This window comes from Triticum aestivum, chromosome 1B (assembly GCF_018294505.1).
Source record: "Triticum aestivum cultivar Chinese Spring chromosome 1B, IWGSC CS RefSeq v2.1, whole genome shotgun sequence".
Taxonomy (NCBI): Eukaryota; Viridiplantae; Streptophyta; class Magnoliopsida; order Poales; family Poaceae; genus Triticum; species Triticum aestivum.
The window spans coordinates 675,433,632-675,456,570 of NC_057795.1; the positions used below are offsets into that span (position 1 = coordinate 675,433,632).

A 22,939-nucleotide genomic window follows, 5' to 3' on the forward strand; every position below is an offset into this window, starting at 1 on the left:
GAAGTAAGGGAGTGACTGCACATTTTTTTAAAGAAACTACTGAACAATTTTTTAAAGAAATTACTTGAGGCTACGCTTGTGTTTGGCTGCCTATTTATATTGCTACAGGAGTAGCACCCTCTGTTTTTCCAGCAGCAGAGAGCACCACTCTTCCTACACATCTCTCAAGATGTATATACATACTCAGAACTCAGGTATCATCAGTAGCTAAAGAAAACAGTTGGATCTCCTTGCAGTTCCTTGCTGAATCTCAAACTGCGGCAACAAACTATAGGTATACCTGACAAAGGGGATGATGGAACAAAATAGAAATAGCAACAGTCAAGATATACACGAAGCTAGTAGCCTTTTTTGTTTTCAGAAGCCGTCTCTTTTCTGAAGTACAGAAACCGCAGCCCTCTTGACTTATCTTCTCTGAAAAGTACACCAATGGAAAATTATTCCAATAAATAGTAGATACAGAAGCGTACATGAAAAAAATAATATAATTTTTGACATCTGTTTTGGCAATAAATAAAGTGAACTTGTACCACTTAATATCTTGGCAGGGATCACATTGCATTGGAGAAGAGAAGCCCTAAAGACTCCTATTTCTCCCCAGCCCCCCCTGTCTATATTACCCTCTTCTTCCGCAATCTCCAAAAGCTGAAATTCCCCTATGTTTCTCCGCGAGCTGTGGTAGTCTGAATTATCCCGAGTGCTTTTGAAGAGAAAGAACTCTGCTCTGACCGTGTGTGCCTCTGTGGATATGGTTAAGCTTCTAGGAGAGACCTTTCTGAAGAAAATTATCTCATTCCTAGACACATCTAGACTTGTGTTTCGACTCTGTTTAATTGTTAGATGAGAGGTTTGTGCTAACAGTGGGCAATTTGCCCGTCAGACATTGAGAGTTCCCTGTATGCTCTGGCTGTTAGCACGAGCCACTCCCCCGTTACAGTGTCGACGGCCGCTTGAAATCGGTTATGGAAGCATACTCCCTCCTTAAGACATCCAAGCACAAAATCAGTGGAGCAAGAATCAGAAGAAACCAGAGGGATGCATGATGACAGAGGTTAACTGATCCACTTCCACGCTTGATTATTATTTATCTTTTGTTACACACATGCATGGTATTGGTAAGCAGAGCGCAGACGAAACGAAGATCAACACGACACACACGCACGCACACGATCAGCTCCTACTTCTGGTGGTCGTGCTCCTGGAGGAGCGGCGGCGCGACCTCGACCCTGGCGACGCCCGCCCGGGCCTGGGCCACCTTGGCGACCTCCACCTCCCCGACAACCGCCTCGTCCTGCGCCCCACCTTCCTCCTCCTCCTCGTAGTTGGGGTCGTTGCGGTCGATGGCGGCGGGCGCGGGGTCGAGCTCGCTGTCGACGAGCCCCTCGGGGCCCTCCCAGGTGTACTTGCCGCCGCGGCCGGACTTGGGCGGGGGCGCGCCGATGCCGACGCCCCGGGGCGCGTTGGCCGGGTGGCGCTCGAGCCGGTGCAGCCCCTGCTCCTCCAGCTTGCGCTCCACGTGCCTGGCCGTGTCCGGGCGCCTCGTCTCCGGCACCGGCACCTTCTCCGCCACCTTGTGGCCCTCCTCGTCCCGGTGCACCACGCGCATGTGCGCCATCTTGTGAGCTCTCCTCTCCTGTAGCTGTTGGTCTGGAACTCTGAGTCGCGCTGTGTGGGTGGGATGTGATGGTGGAGAGCGACACGGCGCAGCGGCGGGGCTTATGTAGGGAGCCGGCGGGCTCGGGTGAGGTGGCGATGGAGGAGTCTAGAGAGTGCGTGTGCGGTGGAAGGTTGGGGAGGAGTCTGGAGAGTGATGGAAGGTGGCGGAAGCGGAAGGCGACATCTAGAGGACGGACGCGAGGATTGGGCCAACGCCACGCCACGCCACGCCACGCTTAGTATGTTCGTGACGGGACCATTGGGGTGCGGCTATGTGCCGCCTACAGAACGTGTGACTTGTCCTGCTGATCTGTGATCTCATGCTGGCATCATCTGAATTTTTTATTTTTATTTTTATTTAAAAATAAACGGATACATTTATAAACTAAAATTTACTTACAAACTTTAGAAACATTTTTTTTGCGGAAATAAACTTTAGAAACATGAATCTGAAATATGTTTAAACAGTATAAAAAATTGTTAGCACAGCTTTAAAAAAATGTAGATAACTTTTTAAAATGTTTGTGACTATGAAAAACATATTTCCGCTTTTCAAAAACATCTATTTAAAAAAATTTACATCATGTATTTGAAAATGTCCAAAGTCGATAAAACAATGTTTCACGTGTCCGCTAAAAACGTACATTTTGTACTCACCAAAACTAGACATGTGTTAGAACTAAGATACCGATTAAAACTGACAAAGAAACAAAAAAAGAAAAGAAATGACATAAATAAGTGAAAACAAAGAAACAAAAACCAAAGAAAATTGGTGAAAAAACAAAGAAAAAAAGAAAACAAAACTAAAAAGAAAATAAAAAAGAAAATCAGAGAGAGTGAGCGAACCTACAGCGAAGCATGAGCGGCAACAAGCTATTGCGCTGATGGGCCGCCCCGATTCTCTCGCCTGTAGGCAATTGCTAATAGGAATGTAATTTAGGTGGACCTGGGACCGCAATTGCGGCTATAGCGTGAGTTCTTCATATGTGATTTTAGGTGGGCCTGGGCCACGCAACGTTGATGGTGGATCAGGGTGTGTGTAATTGTTTAATTTTCATTTTTTGTTGGAAGATGGTCAATGTGAATGGCACACCGGTCCGTGGTGAGCTGTGGGTGCTTGATTTGACGCGGTATATGGTAATTGGTAAGTATGTGTTATATCTAGTTTTCACATGATATTTTGTGTACTGGCCCGATTTGCATGTAGTTATGTCTCGTGCTACTGCACAGTAGCACCATCGTCAATGGTCTCCTATACAATGGCATCATAGTCTGGACTATCTTCTGTGTTCTATCTTACGTGAGCATCCGATCTTCATGTATTGTGGACAAGCACTAAACCGTCGACTGATATGAACAAACGCAAACACAACCAGCTCTATCCCACAAGCCAATGACCACACCGCTTAACTAAATGGCCCCACAACATGGACCGTCCACAATAAATTGGTCATACCGAAAGGAGTGCCTATCCGACGCCGCAGAGGGTAGTTGGCGCCTATACCAGCGCCTGGTGGGCCGGCCCATGAAGGCGCACGCAGAACGAATGTCTCTCTAAGAATCAAACTCACGCCTTTCCACTCGTCTTCGAGTTTGCCTAACCGCTAAACCAACTAGGTGCTAGTGGCTCCCTGCAGCGCCAATTGTTTTAAGAACCAACATACCTCGCTGAGACCCTTTAATTATTTGAAAACATTAGTGAAAAACGTGAATTTTTGGATAAATAAGTTTGGAAAGTTCACGAACATGCATAAAAAATTTGGCTAATGCAAAAAAGTTAATGCATTCAAAAAGTTGACAAATTGAAAAAAGTTCATGAAAATGAAAAAAGTGCACTAAGTTATGAAAATAGTTCACAACCATGAAAAATGGTCATGTGTTTGAAAAACGTTCACGGATTTGAAACAAATGTTCATCGAACTTGAAAAAATGTTCATTAATTTTAAAAAATTCATTTATTTGAAAAATAGTTCAGGAATTTGAAAAAAAGGTTAATCGATTTTTGATAGAGTTCAAAAATTTGGAAAAAGGTTGTTAATTTTTAAAATGAGTTTATGAAATTGAATACAAGTTCATAGATTCTCAGGAAAAGTTGACAAATTTTTTGAATAAAGTTTGCTAATTAATCAAAAGAAAAAAAAGGAAAAAAGTAAACATGGAAAAATCACAGAAAAACTGCCAAATAGAAAAAAAATCAGAAAGAAAAAACATATAAAGATGTCATTTTTTAAGCTCTATGATTGAAGAAGAGAAAAAAAGAAATAATTTTGCACAAGAGAAGAAGCTGTCGGACTGAACGAGGAGGGTTGGAGTTCGAATCCTCCCATACACATATTTTTTTAGGCTGATCTTTAAAAAGAACAGAAAATGAAAATGGGCCGAGCCCAGCACTGTGTTGCGCCTTCAGCGTCAAATAGGAATGCACACAGTCCCAGCACGAAGGCCCACCTGCCAGCCACTGCAAACCTCCAAGTAGCATGAGGATCGGCCTGATTAGCCATGCATAAACTTGGAGAACCACATAAACTTGGAGGGGATTTAGAATGTTTTTGCCAACATTTTTTTCATATTATAGAAAATAAACAGAATAAGATGTTAACAACAAAGGGGCCATTTTCAGAACCAGGTCTCTGCTTGGAGGCTCCAAGATTACAACTGTCATATGTTCAAGTATTCTGCCAATCTACCAGCAGTGTTGGCCACAATCACCTTCGTCAAGGCAAGTTCAATATTGTACTCCCTCCGTCCAAAATGGGCGACTCAACTTTGTACTAACTTTAGTACAAAGTTAGTACAACGTTGAGTCATTTATTTTGGGGCGGAGGGAGTATATCGGAAGACAACTCCGTTATCTTACATCTCCATACCTCTCCAATTTAAGCACCAGTTTTTCTTATCATGTACCATGCCAAGGAGAAACAACTAGAAATTGTAAGACGCAACTAAAATCCTGTGCTGAGTACATACGACCTGAGCAAAAAAAGTGGCAAGCCCTGAAATGATTGCACCTTGCAAAGCCTAACATTCATGAAGGACAACAATCATGAGAATCTGCAATTTGACAGCATAAAAGATGCTTCAGAATTAGTATAATATTAGAAACATCATTCAAATAACATATACTATAACATGTAAATTGCAATTTCGGTGTTGTTTTTATAGTAAGAAATGTTTATATGTTAGAGAAACTCATACAAAGCTCTTGGAGTTATAAGTGGCTTTAAAATTAACACGAATCAAATTCAACATGAGGGAACAAAGCGATTGTAAGAGCATCTCTAGCAGACCCCGTATAACCCCGACCGCAAAAACGCGTATACAATTCGCGGAAAAATGGCTTTGCGGCCGGCGCGGGCGGCGGCACAGTCAGACCCCGCAAAACGGACCCGTAAAAAAAGATATTCGCGGAATATGCTCTTTTACGGGTCGGCTTTGCGGGGTCTGCTCGGGCGCCGCCCCTGCCGGCCCGCAAATCCGAAATTTGCATTTCAATTTCACACATGAAAATACATTTCTTTACTTTTTTATTTTCTTCAACGGCATTGGATACATAGTAATTCACCAAATCTTTGCTAGAATAGCAAGACCAAAGAAAACAAGAACCACAATTATGCATTTTAAAAGATATCCAACTTCCATAACTGCTTCCACTAGTTGGACCAATATCTTCTCCATGCATTCGTTGTTGATCTGCGGATTCTTGATCTTGCATTCTTCGTTCTTCTTCTTTGGTTCTAAAGAAGTAGATGCTGCTTCACCTCTACTTTCTTCTCTAATTGCACATGCAGCCGCATCATTAGCCTCAATTCTACTAAGGAGTGCACGAACATCTATTAAGTTTACTTCTATCAATAAATCAATATATTCTCCTTCCCAAAACCAAAATGAGCATCCATCTTCCTACACACATGAAGATGTTCAAAATGAGCTATCGAAATTGAACCAAAGAATACAGTGACAAAGCCGAGTGGAAACAACACATACCCCGTTGTTTTCGCATTTAAAGAACAACCATCCGGGGTGCTTCGGTGTGCCAGAAGTTAGCCGCAACACTGTCCGCGTGCAGTCGTCGTACTGTATGAGCTGCATCGGCGAGCCAGCGAGCCGCTGCGAGAGCGCTGAGCCCGGCGACCGGCCGGCCGAATCCTTACCGAGAAACCGACGGCGGCGGCTACTGAACGAACCCGTACTTGCATGCGGTGTTGGGGCTTTGCCGGGGCTGCGCGGGGTGCTCCCCAACCAATCCATGGCTTGGCGCAGCCACAGGTGGTCGGAAAACGCCAAATCCGGCCGCCGCGTCGAACAACCGCCGATCTGCAACTTTCCGGCCCACCGACGCAGGAGGAAGTGGCGGAGGGCAAGCTCGGGCTGTGGCGGCCCTCCGGCGTGATCCTGCCGGCTAGTTTGGCCGGAATCGTAGGCGGCGGTCCGGTGGCGGGGGGTGGGGAAAAGCGCGGGGCGAGGAGGAGAGGGGCGGCGGTGGGTGGGGAAAAGCGCGGACTGAAATGTCCCCCCGCCCCTCAGGGCGCCGACGGGCCGAGGGGGGAACCCGCGTTTTCGCGCGTTGGGACGGGAATTATGCCGCGCCCCGCAAAAAAAATTATGGGTTGGACGCGTTTGCGAGGTCTGGTCGGAAAGGATTTTCCACGCGGAACCGTATTTTGGCGGTTATTTTGCGGGTCGCTGCTAGAGATGCTCTAATAATAGATGTTGGTCCATGTAGAAATCGTTGATGAACTATCAATCAGAAACATCAGCAACATGCTATTATACTTGCTGATTTTTGCAACACTGCATGATGTGTGCCTCTAATATCATCATCTCCCGGAGTTAACTAAATGCAAAATAATACATGAAGCATAATAATTAATAAAATTTTCTATTGACAAGTAACTTTTACGAAATCCGAGGTACCACAAAATAAACATCCTATGTGTAGGCTCTGAGCCCTGCTGGTAAATGTGACAATGCACATATGCGGTTCTTCCCATTCTCTCTCACAAGATCTGGTGCAAAGTCCTCGTTTAAACCGAATCAGCTACTTGGTAACTGCAATCCAATAATATTGGGAAAGTAGTCTTATTAGCACAACATTCAATATGAACTCTTGGATAAAAGCACCATTTTTAAGTTTACAATACAACCAGTAAGATAAATAACGGACCTGGCTTCTGATCATATATCCTCGACACGGAATCCAACTCCGTATGATCTAGTGCCTTGCTGGTGATCATTTTCGACTGCAAGCAAGAAATTATAATTAATTTAGTTGTACCACTCAGAGGCTTAGGGTAAACACTTTTCGCTAGCCTATCCCAATTCACGATGAACAAAAAAAATTATAATTAATGACCTATGCAGGAACACGAAAAAATAGAAGCAAAACGAGTTTGGTAGTAGCCTTTCGCCAAAAGAATAAAAAAGTTATATTCGCAAATGATTATTTCTTAAGAAGTTGAAGGATGCGAACCTGTGGCGCTAAATGTTAAGAAGGGTTTCCACCAAGAATTGCACACCAAAGCAGCAGACGACTTGGAGGAACCCACCTTCCCCTGTTTAGAAAACAATACAGATTTTCAGATATAAATAGACATAAATAGATATAGATAACTATATACAAAGGTCTACTCATTGCAATAACACATTTTAGTGGGAACATTTTAGCAGATGCCATGTCTTACTTTGGCTTGCAATTTTATCAAAGGTCAGACTGAAACACAAATTCGAGTAGAAGGGAAGTATATACATATGCACACACACTGATTTTTTCTTTCTTTTCTATATGGACATACTAATACAGGGATACATAAAACATCTCACAATGAAGGCCTATATAATTACCTCGCAAAAAAAAAGAAGGCCTATATAATTAATAAAGAGGGGTGCAACTAACCTTTACTAATAAACTTGAATTAGGCTGCCAACTGGCAGCTACCTGAAACAAGGAATCGTCCGCCTTGTTTTCTGCTGGCTTGTCTTTCTCCAAGCTAAAAAATCATACAGAACTGAAGGTTGTCAGGTGCTTAGGTGGATCAATGCAAAACCGAGAAATATCTCCGCATTTCAGATTTACCTTCTGTTCAACTCAAGCCCAAAATCAACGTAGCCTTTGGTTCCAAAAAAGGGAACACCTTTTTTTATTTCCTACAGATAGGGACAAAAGGTATCCAATAAAATTCTGATATTGCTTTGCTACAACTAGAGGCTAAAATACTACCATTCAGACAAGGCAAATTAGCCTATCTTTAACAAATTGACATGGTATTTCAATGGAACTGAAAAACTCAACTGAACCTTCGCAAAACAGAAGTCAAACTGAAGTATGAGGAGTGTCAGAGTTTTTGATTTTTTAAACTTTAAACGGGGAGAAAGGCTCCCCTAGTAGCAGAGTTATAGAGTTAAATAAGTTGGCAAACGAGAGGAAATAATCTCTCGACCACGAATTGAAATATAACTACACTTACCTTTGTGTCGATAACATGGCGCCTATAGAATGATGCAACCAGCTGCACGTCAAAGAAAAGAAAATTTCATTGTGAGTTCCAATAAAGGTGAAAGTAGCCTAATACATACTATGGTTTTGTTTTAGCAATAGAATTGTTCTCTTTAAATAAAAATAGCCTAAAACAAACAAAGAGAGAATGAAACGTGCATATGCACCATATTTCACTCTGATGGATCATTTACCGAATACTCTGTTTTAAGTCAAAAACCAGATATTTTACAATGAAGCACATACTAGTTTTAAATTCTAAAAATATAACTCTTATGTGTAGAAGTGAAAGTTGATTAATCCATTGTTCAGAAACATGAGTTCATATTCACTAGAGTTGAAAGGAATAGCATTTTGCAAGTGTCCATCAGCATACTCTGTTTACAATCTTGTCAAAAGACCTTAAGTGTTGTAAGTTAACAAAAATATGCGAGTCTCTTATCAGGTAAGAAGGAAACTACAACAAACCTGTGTTCTTCGAAGAAGCTCTAGAGCAAAAATGTATGAAGGGCTGAGTAGGCTAGTTGACCCTGTGCCATAACTGATTGCGCAATTCCAGTTTTTCAAGTCATTGAAAGGTGCAGTGTTCTCGCTTTCACCTGCTGGACCTGCTGACGTATTATAGACACAAAAGTAGAATTAAATTCTTGATGCCCAAACTAGAGATAAACTAGAAGATATGTATCTGACCGAGGCTTTCTTGCTTATTTTTTGCACTTGGCTTGGCTACTGATTGAGACTAGTAACATATAGGAAATATACAATGTACATAGACCTTTGTATATAAGGCAAAGTTTCTAACTATACATGTGAATGGCAATGAACTTTGATGATGGTCATTAATATTTATGTGGAGTAAAACACAGATCCTAATGACGATTGAAGGTTTAATAAGTTATAACACTCACCAAGTGGCTTGTACTGTACCCCTGCACTTAATCTTCCTTTCCTCGTAACCAGCCATGCACCATAGGGTACCTCACCAGATACTATGCAAAGACAAGTAATACTATCAGCATATCATGGCATGTAATTAGAAGTATACTATAGAACAATTGAATTGTTTCAAAGCTAAGATGAACATCTACTTGGGCATAGATTTTTCACTGTACCATACTTCGAAGTTCCAACTAGAGATATAAATAATAGCATACCAGCAAATGGCAGGAAGGACGCTCCAACCGACAGATTCTTTGAACCATATCTTACACACATGACACCGTAATCTTCTTTACCCTGCCCCCTGTGGGCCAGGAAAATTCGACTTCATTAGTCATTCTTACGGCGTGCAATCATATTCAGAATCAATCAACAACGAGAAAAATCTTTTAGTGAATCATGAAAATACACACTTATCATAACATGAATTAACGGAATTAAGCTATACACGCAGCAACTCTAGGCATGATGTGCAACCAAGAAACACATACAGTTAGCCTACCTGTTTGCCATAAGCAAAGGGAATGTTCCGAAAGCGCCAATGCCATACTTTGGATAGTAAGCACATGATTTCACCTGCAACATACTGGATATACAAGTCATAAGAACCCCAAATTAACACAATTCACATCTCGCAACAACACAACTAGTAAATGTTGCTAGCCGTGCGCTTACGGTTTTGCGGTTGACGCGAGCAGGTCCACATATGTGTTGGGATTATCCAGATCCCTGCAAAGAAAACAGTAAATCCAATCAGTGTTTAGGGTACATGTCACAGAATATAATAGGCTGGTTGAACATATATATGAAGGTAATCACGCACCTCTGCCACCGAAACATGGCCTCCCCACCAGCTGGAGACATCTAGTGAGTTTTAAGTTAGGAAAGTTAAACAGCACTTCTGTGATCTTTCCATATCCCCGGAACTTTATATTAACTAAAAAGGGGGTCAAAATCGTATCAGGTTGAACGAACAAGCATAATTGTTTTCTTCTTGTGTGGAAGGATACGGCGGCGCTGAGTTGAACAGTAGGATCCTCCGGCGTCTTCAATATGATGCCGGCGTTGACGCTGCCTGGCTGATGGAAGTAGTCGTCGAACAGGCTGCGAAGCTGGAGCTTGCCGAACATGATCTCGTACGCCGGCACGGCCATCCTGCATGGAGTAAGATTCAAAATAAATTGCTGTGCTTGCATGCTGCGCAAGGTACTATAATGCATGACCGATTCACATGGAAGCTACGACGGAGATGCATGGAGACGTATGGCGGCCGGACCTGGTGCGGGCGGCGGTGGGGCTGGGGAACTCGGAGAGCGGCGGCACCACAGAGTCCATCTTCCTTGGCGCCATCGATCCTTGTTTGCTTCCTTCCTGCTCGATCGTCCTTCGCCTTCGTCTCACCAGCTAGCCGACGTGTGGGAGATGGGGTTTGTGTATGCCTTCGTCTTCGTTCGCGCCTGCTATTTATACATCTCCTTTCTTTCCTTCTTTCTTGCTCGACAAGGTATTTTTCTTTTCAGACAGAGAGAGATTGCTGTGTGCAAGGCTAATCTTATACTACTAGCATTTGCTTTGGATAGTCGTATCCTTTTTAAACCAAGACAAAGACACGTTCCTATCCTTTCCCTACAAGCATGCATTTTGTCAAAAAATTAAAATAAAATGAACACTCAGTAATGTGATTTATTTTTTCGGCCACGTTTTCAGAAATCCAGAAAAAGGATCAAATGTGTGTGTAGTTGATGGGAGTCAAATGTGCCGTGTACTACGCGCAAATCTGAGAAGCTAGAATATACATAGGAAATGTCCTCGCCAAAAAAATTACATAGGAAATGGCAAAGTACTGGAAGTGCCAATCTGATATAAATGGAATACACCGCAAAAGCTAGGGTACTCTGCCTCCCGTCTCCGGTGGCCTTAGGGCCATGGAGGCGGAGTGGATCTCGCCCCTTGCCGGTGGGAGGGCTCCGTTTTTAGATCTTTTTTCGATCTTTGTTAGGGTTTGTGTCCTGCTCAGGAAGGCGAGACGACGGCGGCTCCCTGAAGATGGAATAAAGGTCTCCCCGCCTAGCCCCCGTTCCGGTGATGCGTCCAGCATCATCGGTGGGCGTGTGGAGTTGTGTCTCCGGCTGATCTGTCCTTGGTGGATTTGCTCGGATCTGTTCGTCGTTCGTCTTCGTTCGTGTGTCTTCAGGTTGGATCCTTTTAATCTGCACTCATCATCTGCGGCGGTTGCTGTTCTGGTGCGTTGGTTCTATGAGGCCTTAGCACGACGACTTCCCGACTGTCTACTACAACAAGGTTTGCCCGGCTCCGATGAGGGAAGGGCGATGGCAGCGGCGCGCCTTCGGCTCGTTTCAGTGCTTGTAGTCGTCGCTAGGTGGTCTATGGATCTGGATGTAATTTTTATTATTTCTAGTATTCGTTGTACTACCATGATTGAAGATGAATAGATTGGAAGTTTTTTCCGCAAAAAAAAGATATAAATGGAATACACCGCAAAAAAAATAAAATCAGATGCCACATTGAGAGAGAAACAATATATCACACAAATTATCATAGAGAACCACTTAGTTTTTGCTTCAGATCCGAACGATCCGGATGCCAGTCGATTTCAGATCGTGCAATCTCCCGCTAAATTACGTGCACTGCCATTTAAAACATGTTATTTTGTTTTTAAGTCAAAAAACTGTGGACATGAAATAGGAATTGAACTCTTGCCCCCACCAATCAGTCCATACAAGACTAACCAACTCAGCTAACAATTGGATGTGTATGGTTCCAACTAAATTTTTTACTTGCATGCACATAAACTAAGATTTTTGAATTGGTCCTTTTGAATTGTACAAATAAATTAAAGCCCGAACCTTCATCCCTTGTTTCCATTCCTCTTAACTGATAACTTAAGTCCAACCCCGCCATAACTTCTCCGTAAACAATATGGTAATTTATGCACCACAGACATCATAACATACGTATAAATACCATGATAACATTTTCACCAAAGGAAAAAAAGTTGTTAAAAAAATACCCCGGTAAGTTATGTGTAGATAGTATGGTAATATATGCACCACATACATGATAAATTACATACAAACATCACGGTAACTTTGACCCCAAAAAATGTTGTTTGAAACATACTCCGATAAGAGCATCTCCAACAGCCGCGCAACGCGCGGCGCGCTAAAAAGTAGTTTGCGGCGCGCCCATCGTCAGGTTTGGCGCGGCGCACAGCGCTGGCTCCAGCAGCCGTGCTAAAATACAGCGCGCGCGCAGCTTCAGCAGCATGCTAAAATGCAGCGCGCGCGAGCAGCCCGCGCATGTCCATATTTGTTGCATTTTGGACACAAAATAAATTTCACATAGATATAAAAAACGATACAAAGATATTTTACATAGTTCATAGCATAGATAGATAAACAAGTTCATAGCATTGAACCTATAAACCATACCTCCGTTTTGGCTGCTGGCGCATGGTCAACCGCCCGTTCTTTTATACATTCACGTCCTCTTCGAAAGCCGCTGCAGGGCGGACCTCTTTAGCTACGCGTCCAATGAATCAGCTACTTTATAGCGTGGCTAAGGCGTGAGCGTACGTGCGAGAGATGGGGCGAGGCCTAAAAGTATCTGCCTCCACCTTCTCTGTCTCTCTCTCATCCCGTTCCTCTGCGCCGCCTCCTCCGATTCCCCTCCTCTTCTCCGTGCGTGGCGGCCGGCGCAGCTCCTCGCACCGCTGTCTGTCCACCCTGGCTCTCTCAGATCGGGGCGGGGCGGAGCAGCTCTGCCTTCTTCCCGTACTCCATCTCCATACGTGCAGCGACGACCTAGAGGAGCTCAAGCCACAGTGATAGTCCACGGCACTGTCGCCGTCGTCCTCTGCAGGAGGAGCACGAACCGCATAGATGGCCGGCTCCGTCCTGCTCCCATGCCGCCGTTCGTCCATCCTTTCTCTCTCTCTTGTTTTCCTTCAGATCGGGGCGACTGCTAACTCTCTCTTTCTCATTCTATTTTCGTTGGTGGAGAGATGGTGATGGCCATGACCACCTCGACGGTGAGTGAGGAAGATGCCTTATTGCGGGGAGAGAAGCAGCCCCAGATTGAGGAGGACGGCACAGGTCGTGAGCATGGTCATGGCCTGCAGATTGAGGAGGACACATAGTTTTGACAAAATTGTTCTGACTGTGCATCTTGAGAGAGTCCATGCCAACACAAATCTTGTAGTTCTCTGAACTCAATCTGAAATATGCAGCAAGGTTCGGTTACAATGTGTGTCAAATGAGAATTACAATATTGCCTTTGTAGCTGCATGGGTATCAGTTTTTGTTTGTACCGATCCTTCCAAACTGAAGCTTAGAGAGATAAAAATGTTGCACCTGAAGGGCTGAGTGAACTACTCAATTCAGTTCTATAACAATCATACTGAAAATCTTCTTGCATTATGAGGTATTATAGAGCTTTTACATTTGCATCAAGTAGGTAAATTGAATACTGGATACAAGCATTTTTTACCTGAGGACTATTGGCACTGGGATGATGGTCTTGAAAGCAACTGATTTTTTTACTCAGGTTGGACAGTGGCAACCCTTATGCCGATTAGTGTTATAGCAGGCTTATACTAATTTCACATGGTTTTAACTTTTAGATCCCATGATTATGGGAGTGAAGAAATTATCCCTTTCTAGATTTCAGTGAATTTTCTTGTTAGTTTGACAAGGAATATGCCTGTGGTATCATACATGATTATAGAAAAGACGGAAAACAAATGGAAGTCTTCCTCCCTCAGTTTTTACTCCTCGATTCTTCTGGTCTTGATAGTCTTATTTTGATTTCTCAATTTGTGGTTTTTCTATACACATGTGTGCAGATTTGAGAAAGAAGAGAAGAGCAATAATGTTTAGGTTTTTCTAGATATGTGTGCAGATTTGAGAAAGAAGAGAAGAGCAATAGTCTTCGGGAAGAGTTTGGTGAAGAATAAGGTGAATTCTCTCTCTCTCTCTCTCTCTCACACACACACACACACACACACACACACACACACACACACACACACACACACACATTTGTTCCTGCATTTTGATCACAACCATTGCATTGTTATCCTGCCTGTTTATGTTGAAAAGTTTAATTTGCTTTCGAGCATGCTAGAGTATGGGGGCATTTTATATGCTATTGAGCTATAAAACTTTGCATGCTCAATTTTCTTGATCCGTATTTGGCTATTTGCCATTTGAGCCGAATTGTCTCATTACGGACTCATCAACATACGAACTCACCCTTCAGTTTACTTATGACATTTCTTCTTATGGTGCCACAAGTTGAGATATATGAAGAGAATTTTTGCATGTCCAATGCAGGCTGATTATTTTTCCACTTTCCAATCGATGAAGTGCATTCAATCGATAAAGTAGATTTAGTTGTTGCAGCGGCACAAGCTCGGCCGTGGCTGCTACGACCCCAATCTTTGGATTATTATAAGCATAGGCTGATCGTGCACGAGGTGAAGATGCTCACGCCTAAAGCCAAACCTGACGCCCTCGACGCCACCATCCGGAGCTCATCTATATTAGCTTTGGATGGGGCTTCCTTTGTAGTTTATGTACTGGTGGTTGTGGTGGTAATTATTACACTGTGCTTTTGCAGGAGAAGAACTGAAAATGGTGACTTCTATTGACTGGAAACCAAGTACTTGAATAATTATTGTTCAGGAAAAATATAGTGTATCGTGTTCTTGGTTGCTAATACTGTAGTACCTATGCAGATCCTTCTGTCAGACCGCTGAATGGAAATAACTCAAAAGAAGAGAATGGAGATGCTGTCTCTATGCAATTCGATAACTGTCAGTTCAGTTACAAAGAACTAAAGACCACATCACAAATAGCTTCGAGAATTCCATTGGCAAAAAGGTCAGTTTGGAGTAGTCTTATCTTGGCTACTTGGAAGATGGAAACGCAGTTACTATTACTGTTGTTTGGTATTTGGACATATCTTCTGAGAGTGAGATGGGAACAGACAAATTCAGGGAGATGGGAACAGACATATTCAGTGAAGGTTGGCTGCGTTTAAACTATTGTGCTCAAGTTGGAAACAAATGCCTTTTCTTAGGAACTTGGCAGAAGCTATACATATGCAAATAGAGGTTCAGACACAGCTCCATGAACAACTATAGGTGCCTTCTTTGTTCATGTTTTCGAGCTCTAATTGGATGATGCTGTTGTCGGCGTATATTTTTTATGGTAGGAGCATTTTTTTCTAGCTTCACAATAATTACTGTGCTTTGTGTAGGTATGAACCCAAATCAATATTTAAATGGGTGCTAAATGTTTTTGCAGCATGGTGGACTTTCTAATCTGGTCATATGTAGTTCGTGTATAGTATGGTTTTTTCCCTGTAGTGTGAGATGTACATATAATGTTCTGTTTGAGGTATTATCTAAGAAAAGATATATGTTACCTTACTTGATTATAAGCCCAATGGGTGTAGTTTTTATTCAGAGTTTACAAGGTTTTACCTTTATTCTATGGGTCATGGTTGATATAATTTCGGTGTTGTGGGTGTAATCTGTGTCTGTGCCTTTCCTTTTACCGTACTAGGTTATAGAAAGAATCAAGATACTTCACCAATAGTACCCAACGGGGTAGTTCCTAAGTATGTTCGTATTCTCAAAAAAAAGTTCCTAGGTATGTTCTAAATCTGAAAAATGCATTGCTGGGCGAGGTTGATCGGTGTACTGGTTTTTCCGGTTCTTGATCAGTTCTTTGGAGGCCTTGGGCATGCTTCTTTTTATATTTGCATGGTCTTTTTTCCTCTTTGCTGTTTTCTCTCTTTAGTGTTTCTTTGATGTTCCTTTCTCGCACCTTTGATGTTCTGCCTTGGGTGGCCTCTGTCTTGGTTTTACTTTATTCATTTTGCCCCATGTTTACTTTCTAATGTGTTTTTTGGTTTTCTTCCTTGATCTGCTATTTCCTTTGGTGATCCTTCTTCATTTAAACAAGTCCACAACTCGATTGATTATAAGCTTCTTTTGTTGCAGCAGTTTATTTTTTTTCATCATCAAGATTTCTCCAGTTAGTATTTCTGTTTCGGTGTGCTGTGTGCTTCTTGCCGACGGACCTCCCATTGCTTATGTCCTACCAGTAGAGCCATGCCTCCTTGTCCTGTCTGTCAAAAGCTCGGTACAACCAGTAGCGAGGCACCTCCCTGTGGCGCTGTTCGTTGAAAGCTTTCTTTCTCTTTGTCACAAATGTCTTCTCATTATATCTGTCCAATTGATGATCCACTAGATTTGCAGAAAAGTTATTGGCAGTTGTTGTTCTTCTCTACATTAGTTTCTGATGCTAGCATGCTAAGGTTGAGTTCTTTGGGCTCCAAATATATCTGACCTCTGCTGCTTGTGCTCTCTGGGAGTGGTTTTAAATGCATGACCTGTTCAGTTCTTGGTTTAATAGACCATTCCTGATCCTTGCTTTATTAGGTACGATAGTTTATTTGTTTGCTAGCAGTAATGAATATGAATATATAAATCTCGAGTGTGAGACGCAGACATGCTAAGACTGTTTGCTTTGATAATTTCTGCAGAAATCGTGCTGCTGCTGTGTGGGTTCCAAACGGTTTGGGATAAACAATGTATAAGTTTACAAAAAGGGTGTGTTTGGATGGCTATGAAGCACATTTGAGAAGTAAGATCTCTTTTCTACTTTCATGAGTTGCATGTTGGAGCTTATTTTCATGTACGGTCTTGTTATTTAATTATTCTCCTTCTGCCTCCACCCTGTAATGGCCGATACATGAACTCACAGAAAAACATTAGGTTCTATGCCAAGCTGTTGGTACCATATATATATACTGGAAGTGGAGTGGTGATAGTTGAATGTTTTGCTTCCCTTTGTAGGAACACCGACATCGCTAGCAGGAGAAAGTATGTGAGGTTGGTAGAGTCAGTCAAGAAATAATGGCGGTACAGTGCACACATTTCTTACTGCACGCTCTTTATTCATAGATGCTCATTTCACACTATGGTCAATGAGAATTTTGAACTTCAATAAACTGTCACACTGTTCTGGACATGAGGTCTAACAAAAACTATAGTTCAATGTAGTGTTTTTCTCGCTTCTTGATCGATGTGGCAGAGGCCATGGACTGCTTGCAAAATTGTTTTTCCATCTCTACTATTTTCTGCCTTTGGAACTACTTAAATTGATTTCCTCGTGTTGGTCATTGTTCTCACTTGGGTGGCCTCTGTCCTTATTTTTCGCGAATACGCAAGCGGTGTATCATTTTATTGATAGGTAGGAGAACAAGAGTTACAACTTACAAGGTGGTAGATACATAGCTCGTACACCGGAGGGCGAGGATGGATCTACAATGAGCAGAAGAAGCCGGGGTGCTCAGCCCAAACACAAACAGGTGCAGAGGCATACACACCTTATGTCTGTTCACGGGGCAGATCCGGCTGCCACATCTTTCCGCCGTGCCAGAGGAAGTCGCGGATCACCCGGTTGGCTCTCAAGTGGTGGTGTTCAAAGCTACCCCTGAGAAGATGTGCATGGGCATGGCGGAGAGGACATGACGGACAAGGGCAAGCCTAACACTGGCTACAACTTGGACTCGGCAAACTACATCAACACGCATGTATAGGAGTTTGGAATATCCAACATTTTCTGCTTTTTATTTACTTCATCCAATATCTGGGAACAAAATGTGCTTTTAAATTTGATCCCCCGTGTGACTTAATACTTTGAAATAATTTTTCATTACCTATACTTCTTTATTAGTTTTAGTTTTGTTCTCTATACAATTAGCACAATTTATTTGTTATTTACACTAGCAACTTCAGTTCTGCCTTCCCCAATACAAATAATCCAGGAAGGCGATTTGCTTTCGTTTAAGATTTTTTTAACAATGATTCTTTGTTGAATTATGCACATATCATATTCTTTGTTTTAGTTGTCTACTGCTGCAATGTTATATTTGGGTTTCAGATATTGTAGTTTTCTGCAGGTTGTCGGACAAGTTCTTTTGTATATTGATATCTAATCCTGACAAATTTTTGTCTCTTTACTTTTTGTTTGCTTTGAGGTCAGGTGTAGTTTTTCATTTGTAAGGCAAATGATATAGATTCCTCGAAAAAGAGACAAAAGCTACTCAACTAGACTAATCTGCTCATAATATGCTAATATGAGATTGGTCGATTTACAGCGAAAAGAGGTAGAAAAGTAAGTGGGGGCTCCTATTGTCCTGCATGCTCGAATCCTACTTTCATAGTCCGAGATACAATGTCTATTGTAGGTGTTGCATGTTATTACCTCCTCCAAATTAAGAAGTAATTTGAATAAACTTGATGGACCTCGACTATTACATGTTCTGATTTGCAGGTCAATATTAGGTTTAGAAACTAAGACTATTGTTAAAAGAAACATGTACTGATTCACTCACATGCAAACCCTCCTAATTCCATCCCTCAAACCTCATGTAACATATTTCTACCGCATAGGTGTTTATTTTCTATGCTTTCTATGTTTTTGGAGTTGCCATAAATTTAGTTGGTGCTACATAGTACATTAAGTTTGAATTTATGATCATGTTCTCTCGCTATATACTCCCTTCGTTTCTAAATATAAGTCTTTTTAGAGATTTCAATAAGGACTACATATTGAAGGAATTTCTGCTCTGGGCAATGTGAGCCAACAATCGCAACCAGTGGCGGAGCTTGAAAGAAATTTCAGGAGGGGCGAAGATGGTTTTTTCTCCGGAATAGGAAATTGCACAAGTTCGTTATTGCAGTTGAGAAACTTAAATAATTATACTATTAATCTTGTCCATGTTAACTTGTGAGATACATTTCTAACTTTGATTATTTATAAAAGCTAGTCCATCAAAAATGAAATTGTACCAAAATAGTTTTAAACAAAGAAGTATCGAATTAATCACACTATAGATCAGCTCTTCGTTTCTTAATGCTCTAAATTTGCATAAGAACATCTGCAACAATAGAGGAGGCTGAACAGGGGGGTTCTGATTGAGTTACTGTTTGTTCATTAGCTTCACATTCAACTCTCAAAATGTTGGTTCATTAGCTTCACACTCTGATTCAGTTAATGTTCCCTCAAAAAGGCTTCACATTCGACTCTCTTTCTTTTATAAAATGGATCAATGGTTTTCCTTTAAACATCACTGCCCGTTCCGTTAACAACAACAAAAAAATAGTACAAAATCTAGCTATGAGCTAATCAAAACTTCGCCAACAAATTACTAAGATGCAAGAATCTAGACCAGCAAGAAATTTCCTGCGGGGAGAGGGAGGGCAGACTACTCTTGCTGACTTGCTGCTCACTAGCTCACTCCGTTCGGCGCCGACGTCGCCTGCTTGCTTGATGCTCGAGCGCGCCAGCTATGAGACAAGAGCTCAGCTCTGGCCTCTCCGCCTCTGGCTGGCCGCCCAGAGCCAACTGCTCGCCACCCCAGCACATGCACGGTCACTGGTCAATGGCCCACCTCTACGCAGCAAGGCTCAGTCCACTCAAGAGAACAAGCGGAAACAATATAGGAAACGAGAGCGATCAGAGTTGGTCGCTCGAGTGTGCCTGCCACATGACGGGGTACTAAAAAAGTTTCACTTTCGCTGGGGGGGGGGGGGGGGGGGGGGGCGACTGCCCAGGTTCGCCGCCACGAAGCTCCGCCGTTGATCGCAACTATTATGAAGAGTTGCCTGGACAAGAAAATCATTCTCAACACCAATGAAACGCGCGGCAATGGGTCCATCTAATGTCCCTTCACTTCATAACGCTTATATGATGTATCTTTGGGTATCTACTTTCCTTGCTAATAACATTGTAAATAATCGTTTGTAAGGTTCTTAGAACACTATGTATCATTTCCTTGCTACTCATTTCCATATTTTTCAATCTGTGTCTAAATATTTTAATGTTCACTCTTTCAATACTTGATTTGCTCACGTCCTTTGCGCCATTGGCGCAACGGGTCATCTAGTAGATAGATAAAACCGAACTATGGTGCAACTATATAAAATTAAACTACGGTGCAACTAGAGAAACTACGGTGCAGCTAGAACTACTCCGAGTCCTCATCATCCTCCTCATCCTCGGTGGTGTTGTTCGAGGTATCGATCCATATGTCCTCCCAACGTTCATCGTCTGACGTGAAGATCGACCTCCCACCTGCTTCAACGATATCGCACTGCGATATCGCCAATGCCTTCCGCCGGCGCTGGTCCGCCCGCTCCGCGCGGCGCCTTGCGGTCCTCTCCGCCCAGTAGGCGTGATCGTCGGCGACGTCCTTCGGGTGACGCCGGCGCCACTCCGCCATGGCTCGCTCGTCCTCCTCGGTGACGAGGAGGCGGCGCTGCAGCCGAAGATAGTTCGCACGGTCCTGGTCCGTGATCAGACGATGCGAAGGGGTGACGGCCTGCGCCTGTTTGTGCGTGTAGACGTCCCGGAAGTTCATCTGTGACCGAGACCTCTCTAGGCGCCATGATGCCGTGTCGTACGCGTGGGCCGCCTCGTGCGCGCTCCAGAACGTGCCGAGGCCGAGCCGGACGTCACCGGACCGGATCTCGACGGAGTACCAGCCGTTGGGGCGCTCGCGGATGCCGCGGTAGCCCGAAGATCCCCGGCGGAGCGGCGGCATGGTGGCGTGGTGGTGGCGGGGCGCTGGAAGCGGCGAGAAAGCGGTGGAAGTGGCGAGGTGGCGAGGGGATGGGCGCGTGGCAGTGTGGTGGAGCACGTGGCGAGCACCGCATTTTATAGGCGCGCGTGAAGCGACGCCAAATATACCGCGCGAGCTGCCGCTATCTCCCACGCGTGCGCAATCGCTTCCCGCGAGCGCTAGTTTTCTGCCTCCGCTGGAGTGCGCGAAAACTTGCCGCACGTGCTAAAATGTCAGTTTACCGCGCGCGCGTCTTTTGGCGAGTCCCTTGGAGATGCTCTAAGTTCGGTGTAAATTGCATAATAACTTACCTACCAAAACCAAGTAAATTAATATAAACACCATGATAATTTTGACCCGAGAAAAAAATAGTTTAAACATAACTCTCGACAACTTATGTATAAATAACATTATAATATATAATATATGCACCACGTACCTGATAACTTACATATAAAACAGTAGGTTAACTTTGACTGGGGGAATTTTGTTGTTGTTGAAATATACCCTGGTAACTTCTGCATAAACATGATAGTAATATATGTACCGCACGCATGATAACTTATGTACAGACACCATGGTAACTTTGGGGGGAGGGGGGGTTGCTGAAAAACTTATAACTCACGTCCAGACAACATGGTAATTTTAAACCCGGGGGAAGGGGAGAGTTGTTGAAGTATATCCCAATAATGTATCTATAAAGTTATCATGCTTCCAATGCTATACTTGCCATGCTTCTGACGCTCTAGTTATCAGCCTTCTAAGGATATAGTATCAACCTTACCATAATATGTGTTATCAAGGTGTTAATGTTGAAGTTATCAACCTTATCATGCTAAAATTACCATGCTTCTCACGTTCTAGTTATCAGCCTTCTAACAATATAGTTATCAACCTTTATCATGTTATTTATTACCAGGGTGCTAATGTTGAAGTTACCAGGATGGTAATGTCAAAGTTATCACGTTGCTTATGCCAAAGTTACCAAGCCTAAAATTATTATTTTTGGCTAATATGGTAGAAAGAAAGAAGGGTTTAAATAACCCTTTTTAAGTACAATGACAACAAATAAAGATGATTGAGTTGGTTCTCAGGCTTAATAACTACTCAATTGTCCTAGGTACAAATCCCCCTTTAAGCACTTCATTCCTTTTTCTCCCCTATCAAGAATAACCACAACTGGAAAAAGAGGAGACATAAAACCGAGCCATGTGGAAATAAAAAAAGGAAAATGGGATAGAACTCGAACGCTATTGTAAGAAACATAACATTTGCCAGGTATCACTGTCCATTGTCATATTCCTTATTGCTTAATACAACTCTTTGGACAGTTCAATTTGTGCAAAATTATAGATATGTAAAGAAGCTCTGCGTGTGCAGAGATAGGCTTACATGAAGCCATTCAATGGGACCTTTCATCATAGGACGATCCGGACAAGAAATCTAGAAGAGGGAAACACAATTACCAAACTAAACGAGGCAAACAGAAGATGAAATCGAGACTCTGGTGAGCATGAACAACAAGTCTCTCAAAGAATCACCCGTCACTAAGGGCCCTCGATGAGAATAGCCACTCATTCCTGTGGGAGAGAAATTAAAGTTTCGCAGTAGAACATACAAACAACCCCGAAGAATCACAGAACATAAGGTGTTAGTTGTCGCCATATCAGATGCGCTAAACTGATATGTCCATTTTGCATCATGATTCCCTACTGTTATTTATAAGGCAATTCTAATGCATTTTATCTCTTAATTTGCAAGATTTACATGGAGAGGGAGATTACAGACAACTGGAATTCTGGACCTAGAAAATCTACAATAAAGATACCTATTTTAAAGAGCTCCAAATGACCTGAAACTTCACAGAGATTTTTTATTGAATATATAAAAAATGTTGGAGCAAAGAAATACTAGAGGGGGCCACCACCTGCCCACAAGGCAACAGGACGTGACCACCTCCCAGGCACGCCGCGATGCCCTATGGGTCCCACAACAGGCCTCCGGTGCCCATCTTCTGCTATATTAGGGGTTTTGACCTAGAAAAATGAATAAGATGAGGACTTTTGGGATGAAGTGCATCCATCTCGAGGCGGAACTTGGGCAGGAGCACTTTTGCTCTCTTGCAGAGCGATTCCATCGGGGACACTTCCCTCTGGGAGGGGAAATTGAAGCCATCGACATCACCAACGA

General features: G+C 42.9%; 2 protein-coding genes and 1 long non-coding RNA gene across 5 annotated transcripts; 1 reads left to right on the top strand and 2 right to left on the bottom strand.

Annotated features, from left to right (window-relative positions):
* Positions 1-1,048: 1,048 nt before the first annotated feature.
* Positions 1,049-1,726, bottom strand: LOC123147843 (uncharacterized). Its single transcript, XM_044567158.1, has one exon. The coding sequence runs from the start codon at positions 1,613-1,615 to the stop codon at positions 1,178-1,180; it is 438 nt and encodes a 145-aa protein (XP_044423093.1). The 5' UTR covers positions 1,616-1,726; the 3' UTR covers positions 1,049-1,177.
* A 4,739-nt stretch (positions 1,727-6,465) lies between these two features.
* Positions 6,466-10,585, bottom strand: LOC123147852 (uncharacterized). 2 transcript variants are annotated; one of them, XM_044567168.1, is made up of 14 exons: positions 10,365-10,585; positions 10,099-10,243; positions 9,912-9,952; positions 9,764-9,817; positions 9,591-9,674; positions 9,304-9,392; positions 9,058-9,138; positions 8,618-8,760; positions 8,121-8,162; positions 7,730-7,800; positions 7,550-7,643; positions 7,127-7,208; positions 6,821-6,896; positions 6,466-6,705 (listed from the first exon to the last, which is right to left on the bottom strand). In XM_044567168.1, the coding sequence occupies exons 1-13, from the start codon at positions 10,436-10,438 to the stop codon at positions 6,832-6,834; spliced, it is 1,065 nt and encodes a 354-aa protein (XP_044423103.1). In that variant the 5' UTR covers positions 10,439-10,585; the 3' UTR covers positions 6,466-6,705; positions 6,821-6,831. The 2 variants fall into 2 exon arrangements, with proteins under 2 accessions (XP_044423103.1, XP_044423111.1); XM_044567176.1 differs by having other exon boundaries at positions 8,618-8,757; positions 10,365-10,584.
* A 2,043-nt stretch (positions 10,586-12,628) lies between these two features.
* LOC123147871 (uncharacterized) lies at positions 12,629-17,875 on the top strand. 2 transcript variants are annotated; one of them, XR_006473507.1, is made up of 4 exons: positions 12,629-14,064; positions 14,443-15,254; positions 16,664-16,764; positions 16,977-17,875. It is a non-coding gene; the product is annotated as an uncharacterized lncRNA (long non-coding RNA). The 2 variants fall into 2 exon arrangements; XR_006473506.1 differs by having other exon boundaries at positions 14,443-16,764.
* Positions 17,876-22,939: the final 5,064 nt, after the last annotated feature.

Bases quoted from the DNA above. Each gene is read 5' to 3' on its own strand.
- LOC123147852 (XM_044567168.1), bottom strand. From the start codon at position 10,438: ATGGCGCCAAGGAAGATGGACTCTGTGGTGCCGCCGCTCTCCGAGTTC. The intron at 10,244-10,364 runs GTCCGGCCGCCA...TACTCCATGCAG, and splicing joins CCCACCGCCGCCCGCACCAG to GATGGCCGTGCCGGCGTACG. The intron at 7,801-8,120 runs GTAAGTGTAGTT...CCCTATCTGTAG, and splicing joins GCCATGTTATCGACACAAAG to GAAATAAAAAAAGGTGTTCC.
- LOC123147843 (XM_044567158.1), bottom strand. From the start codon at position 1,615: ATGGCGCACATGCGCGTGGTGCACCGGGACGAGGAGGGCCACAAGGTG.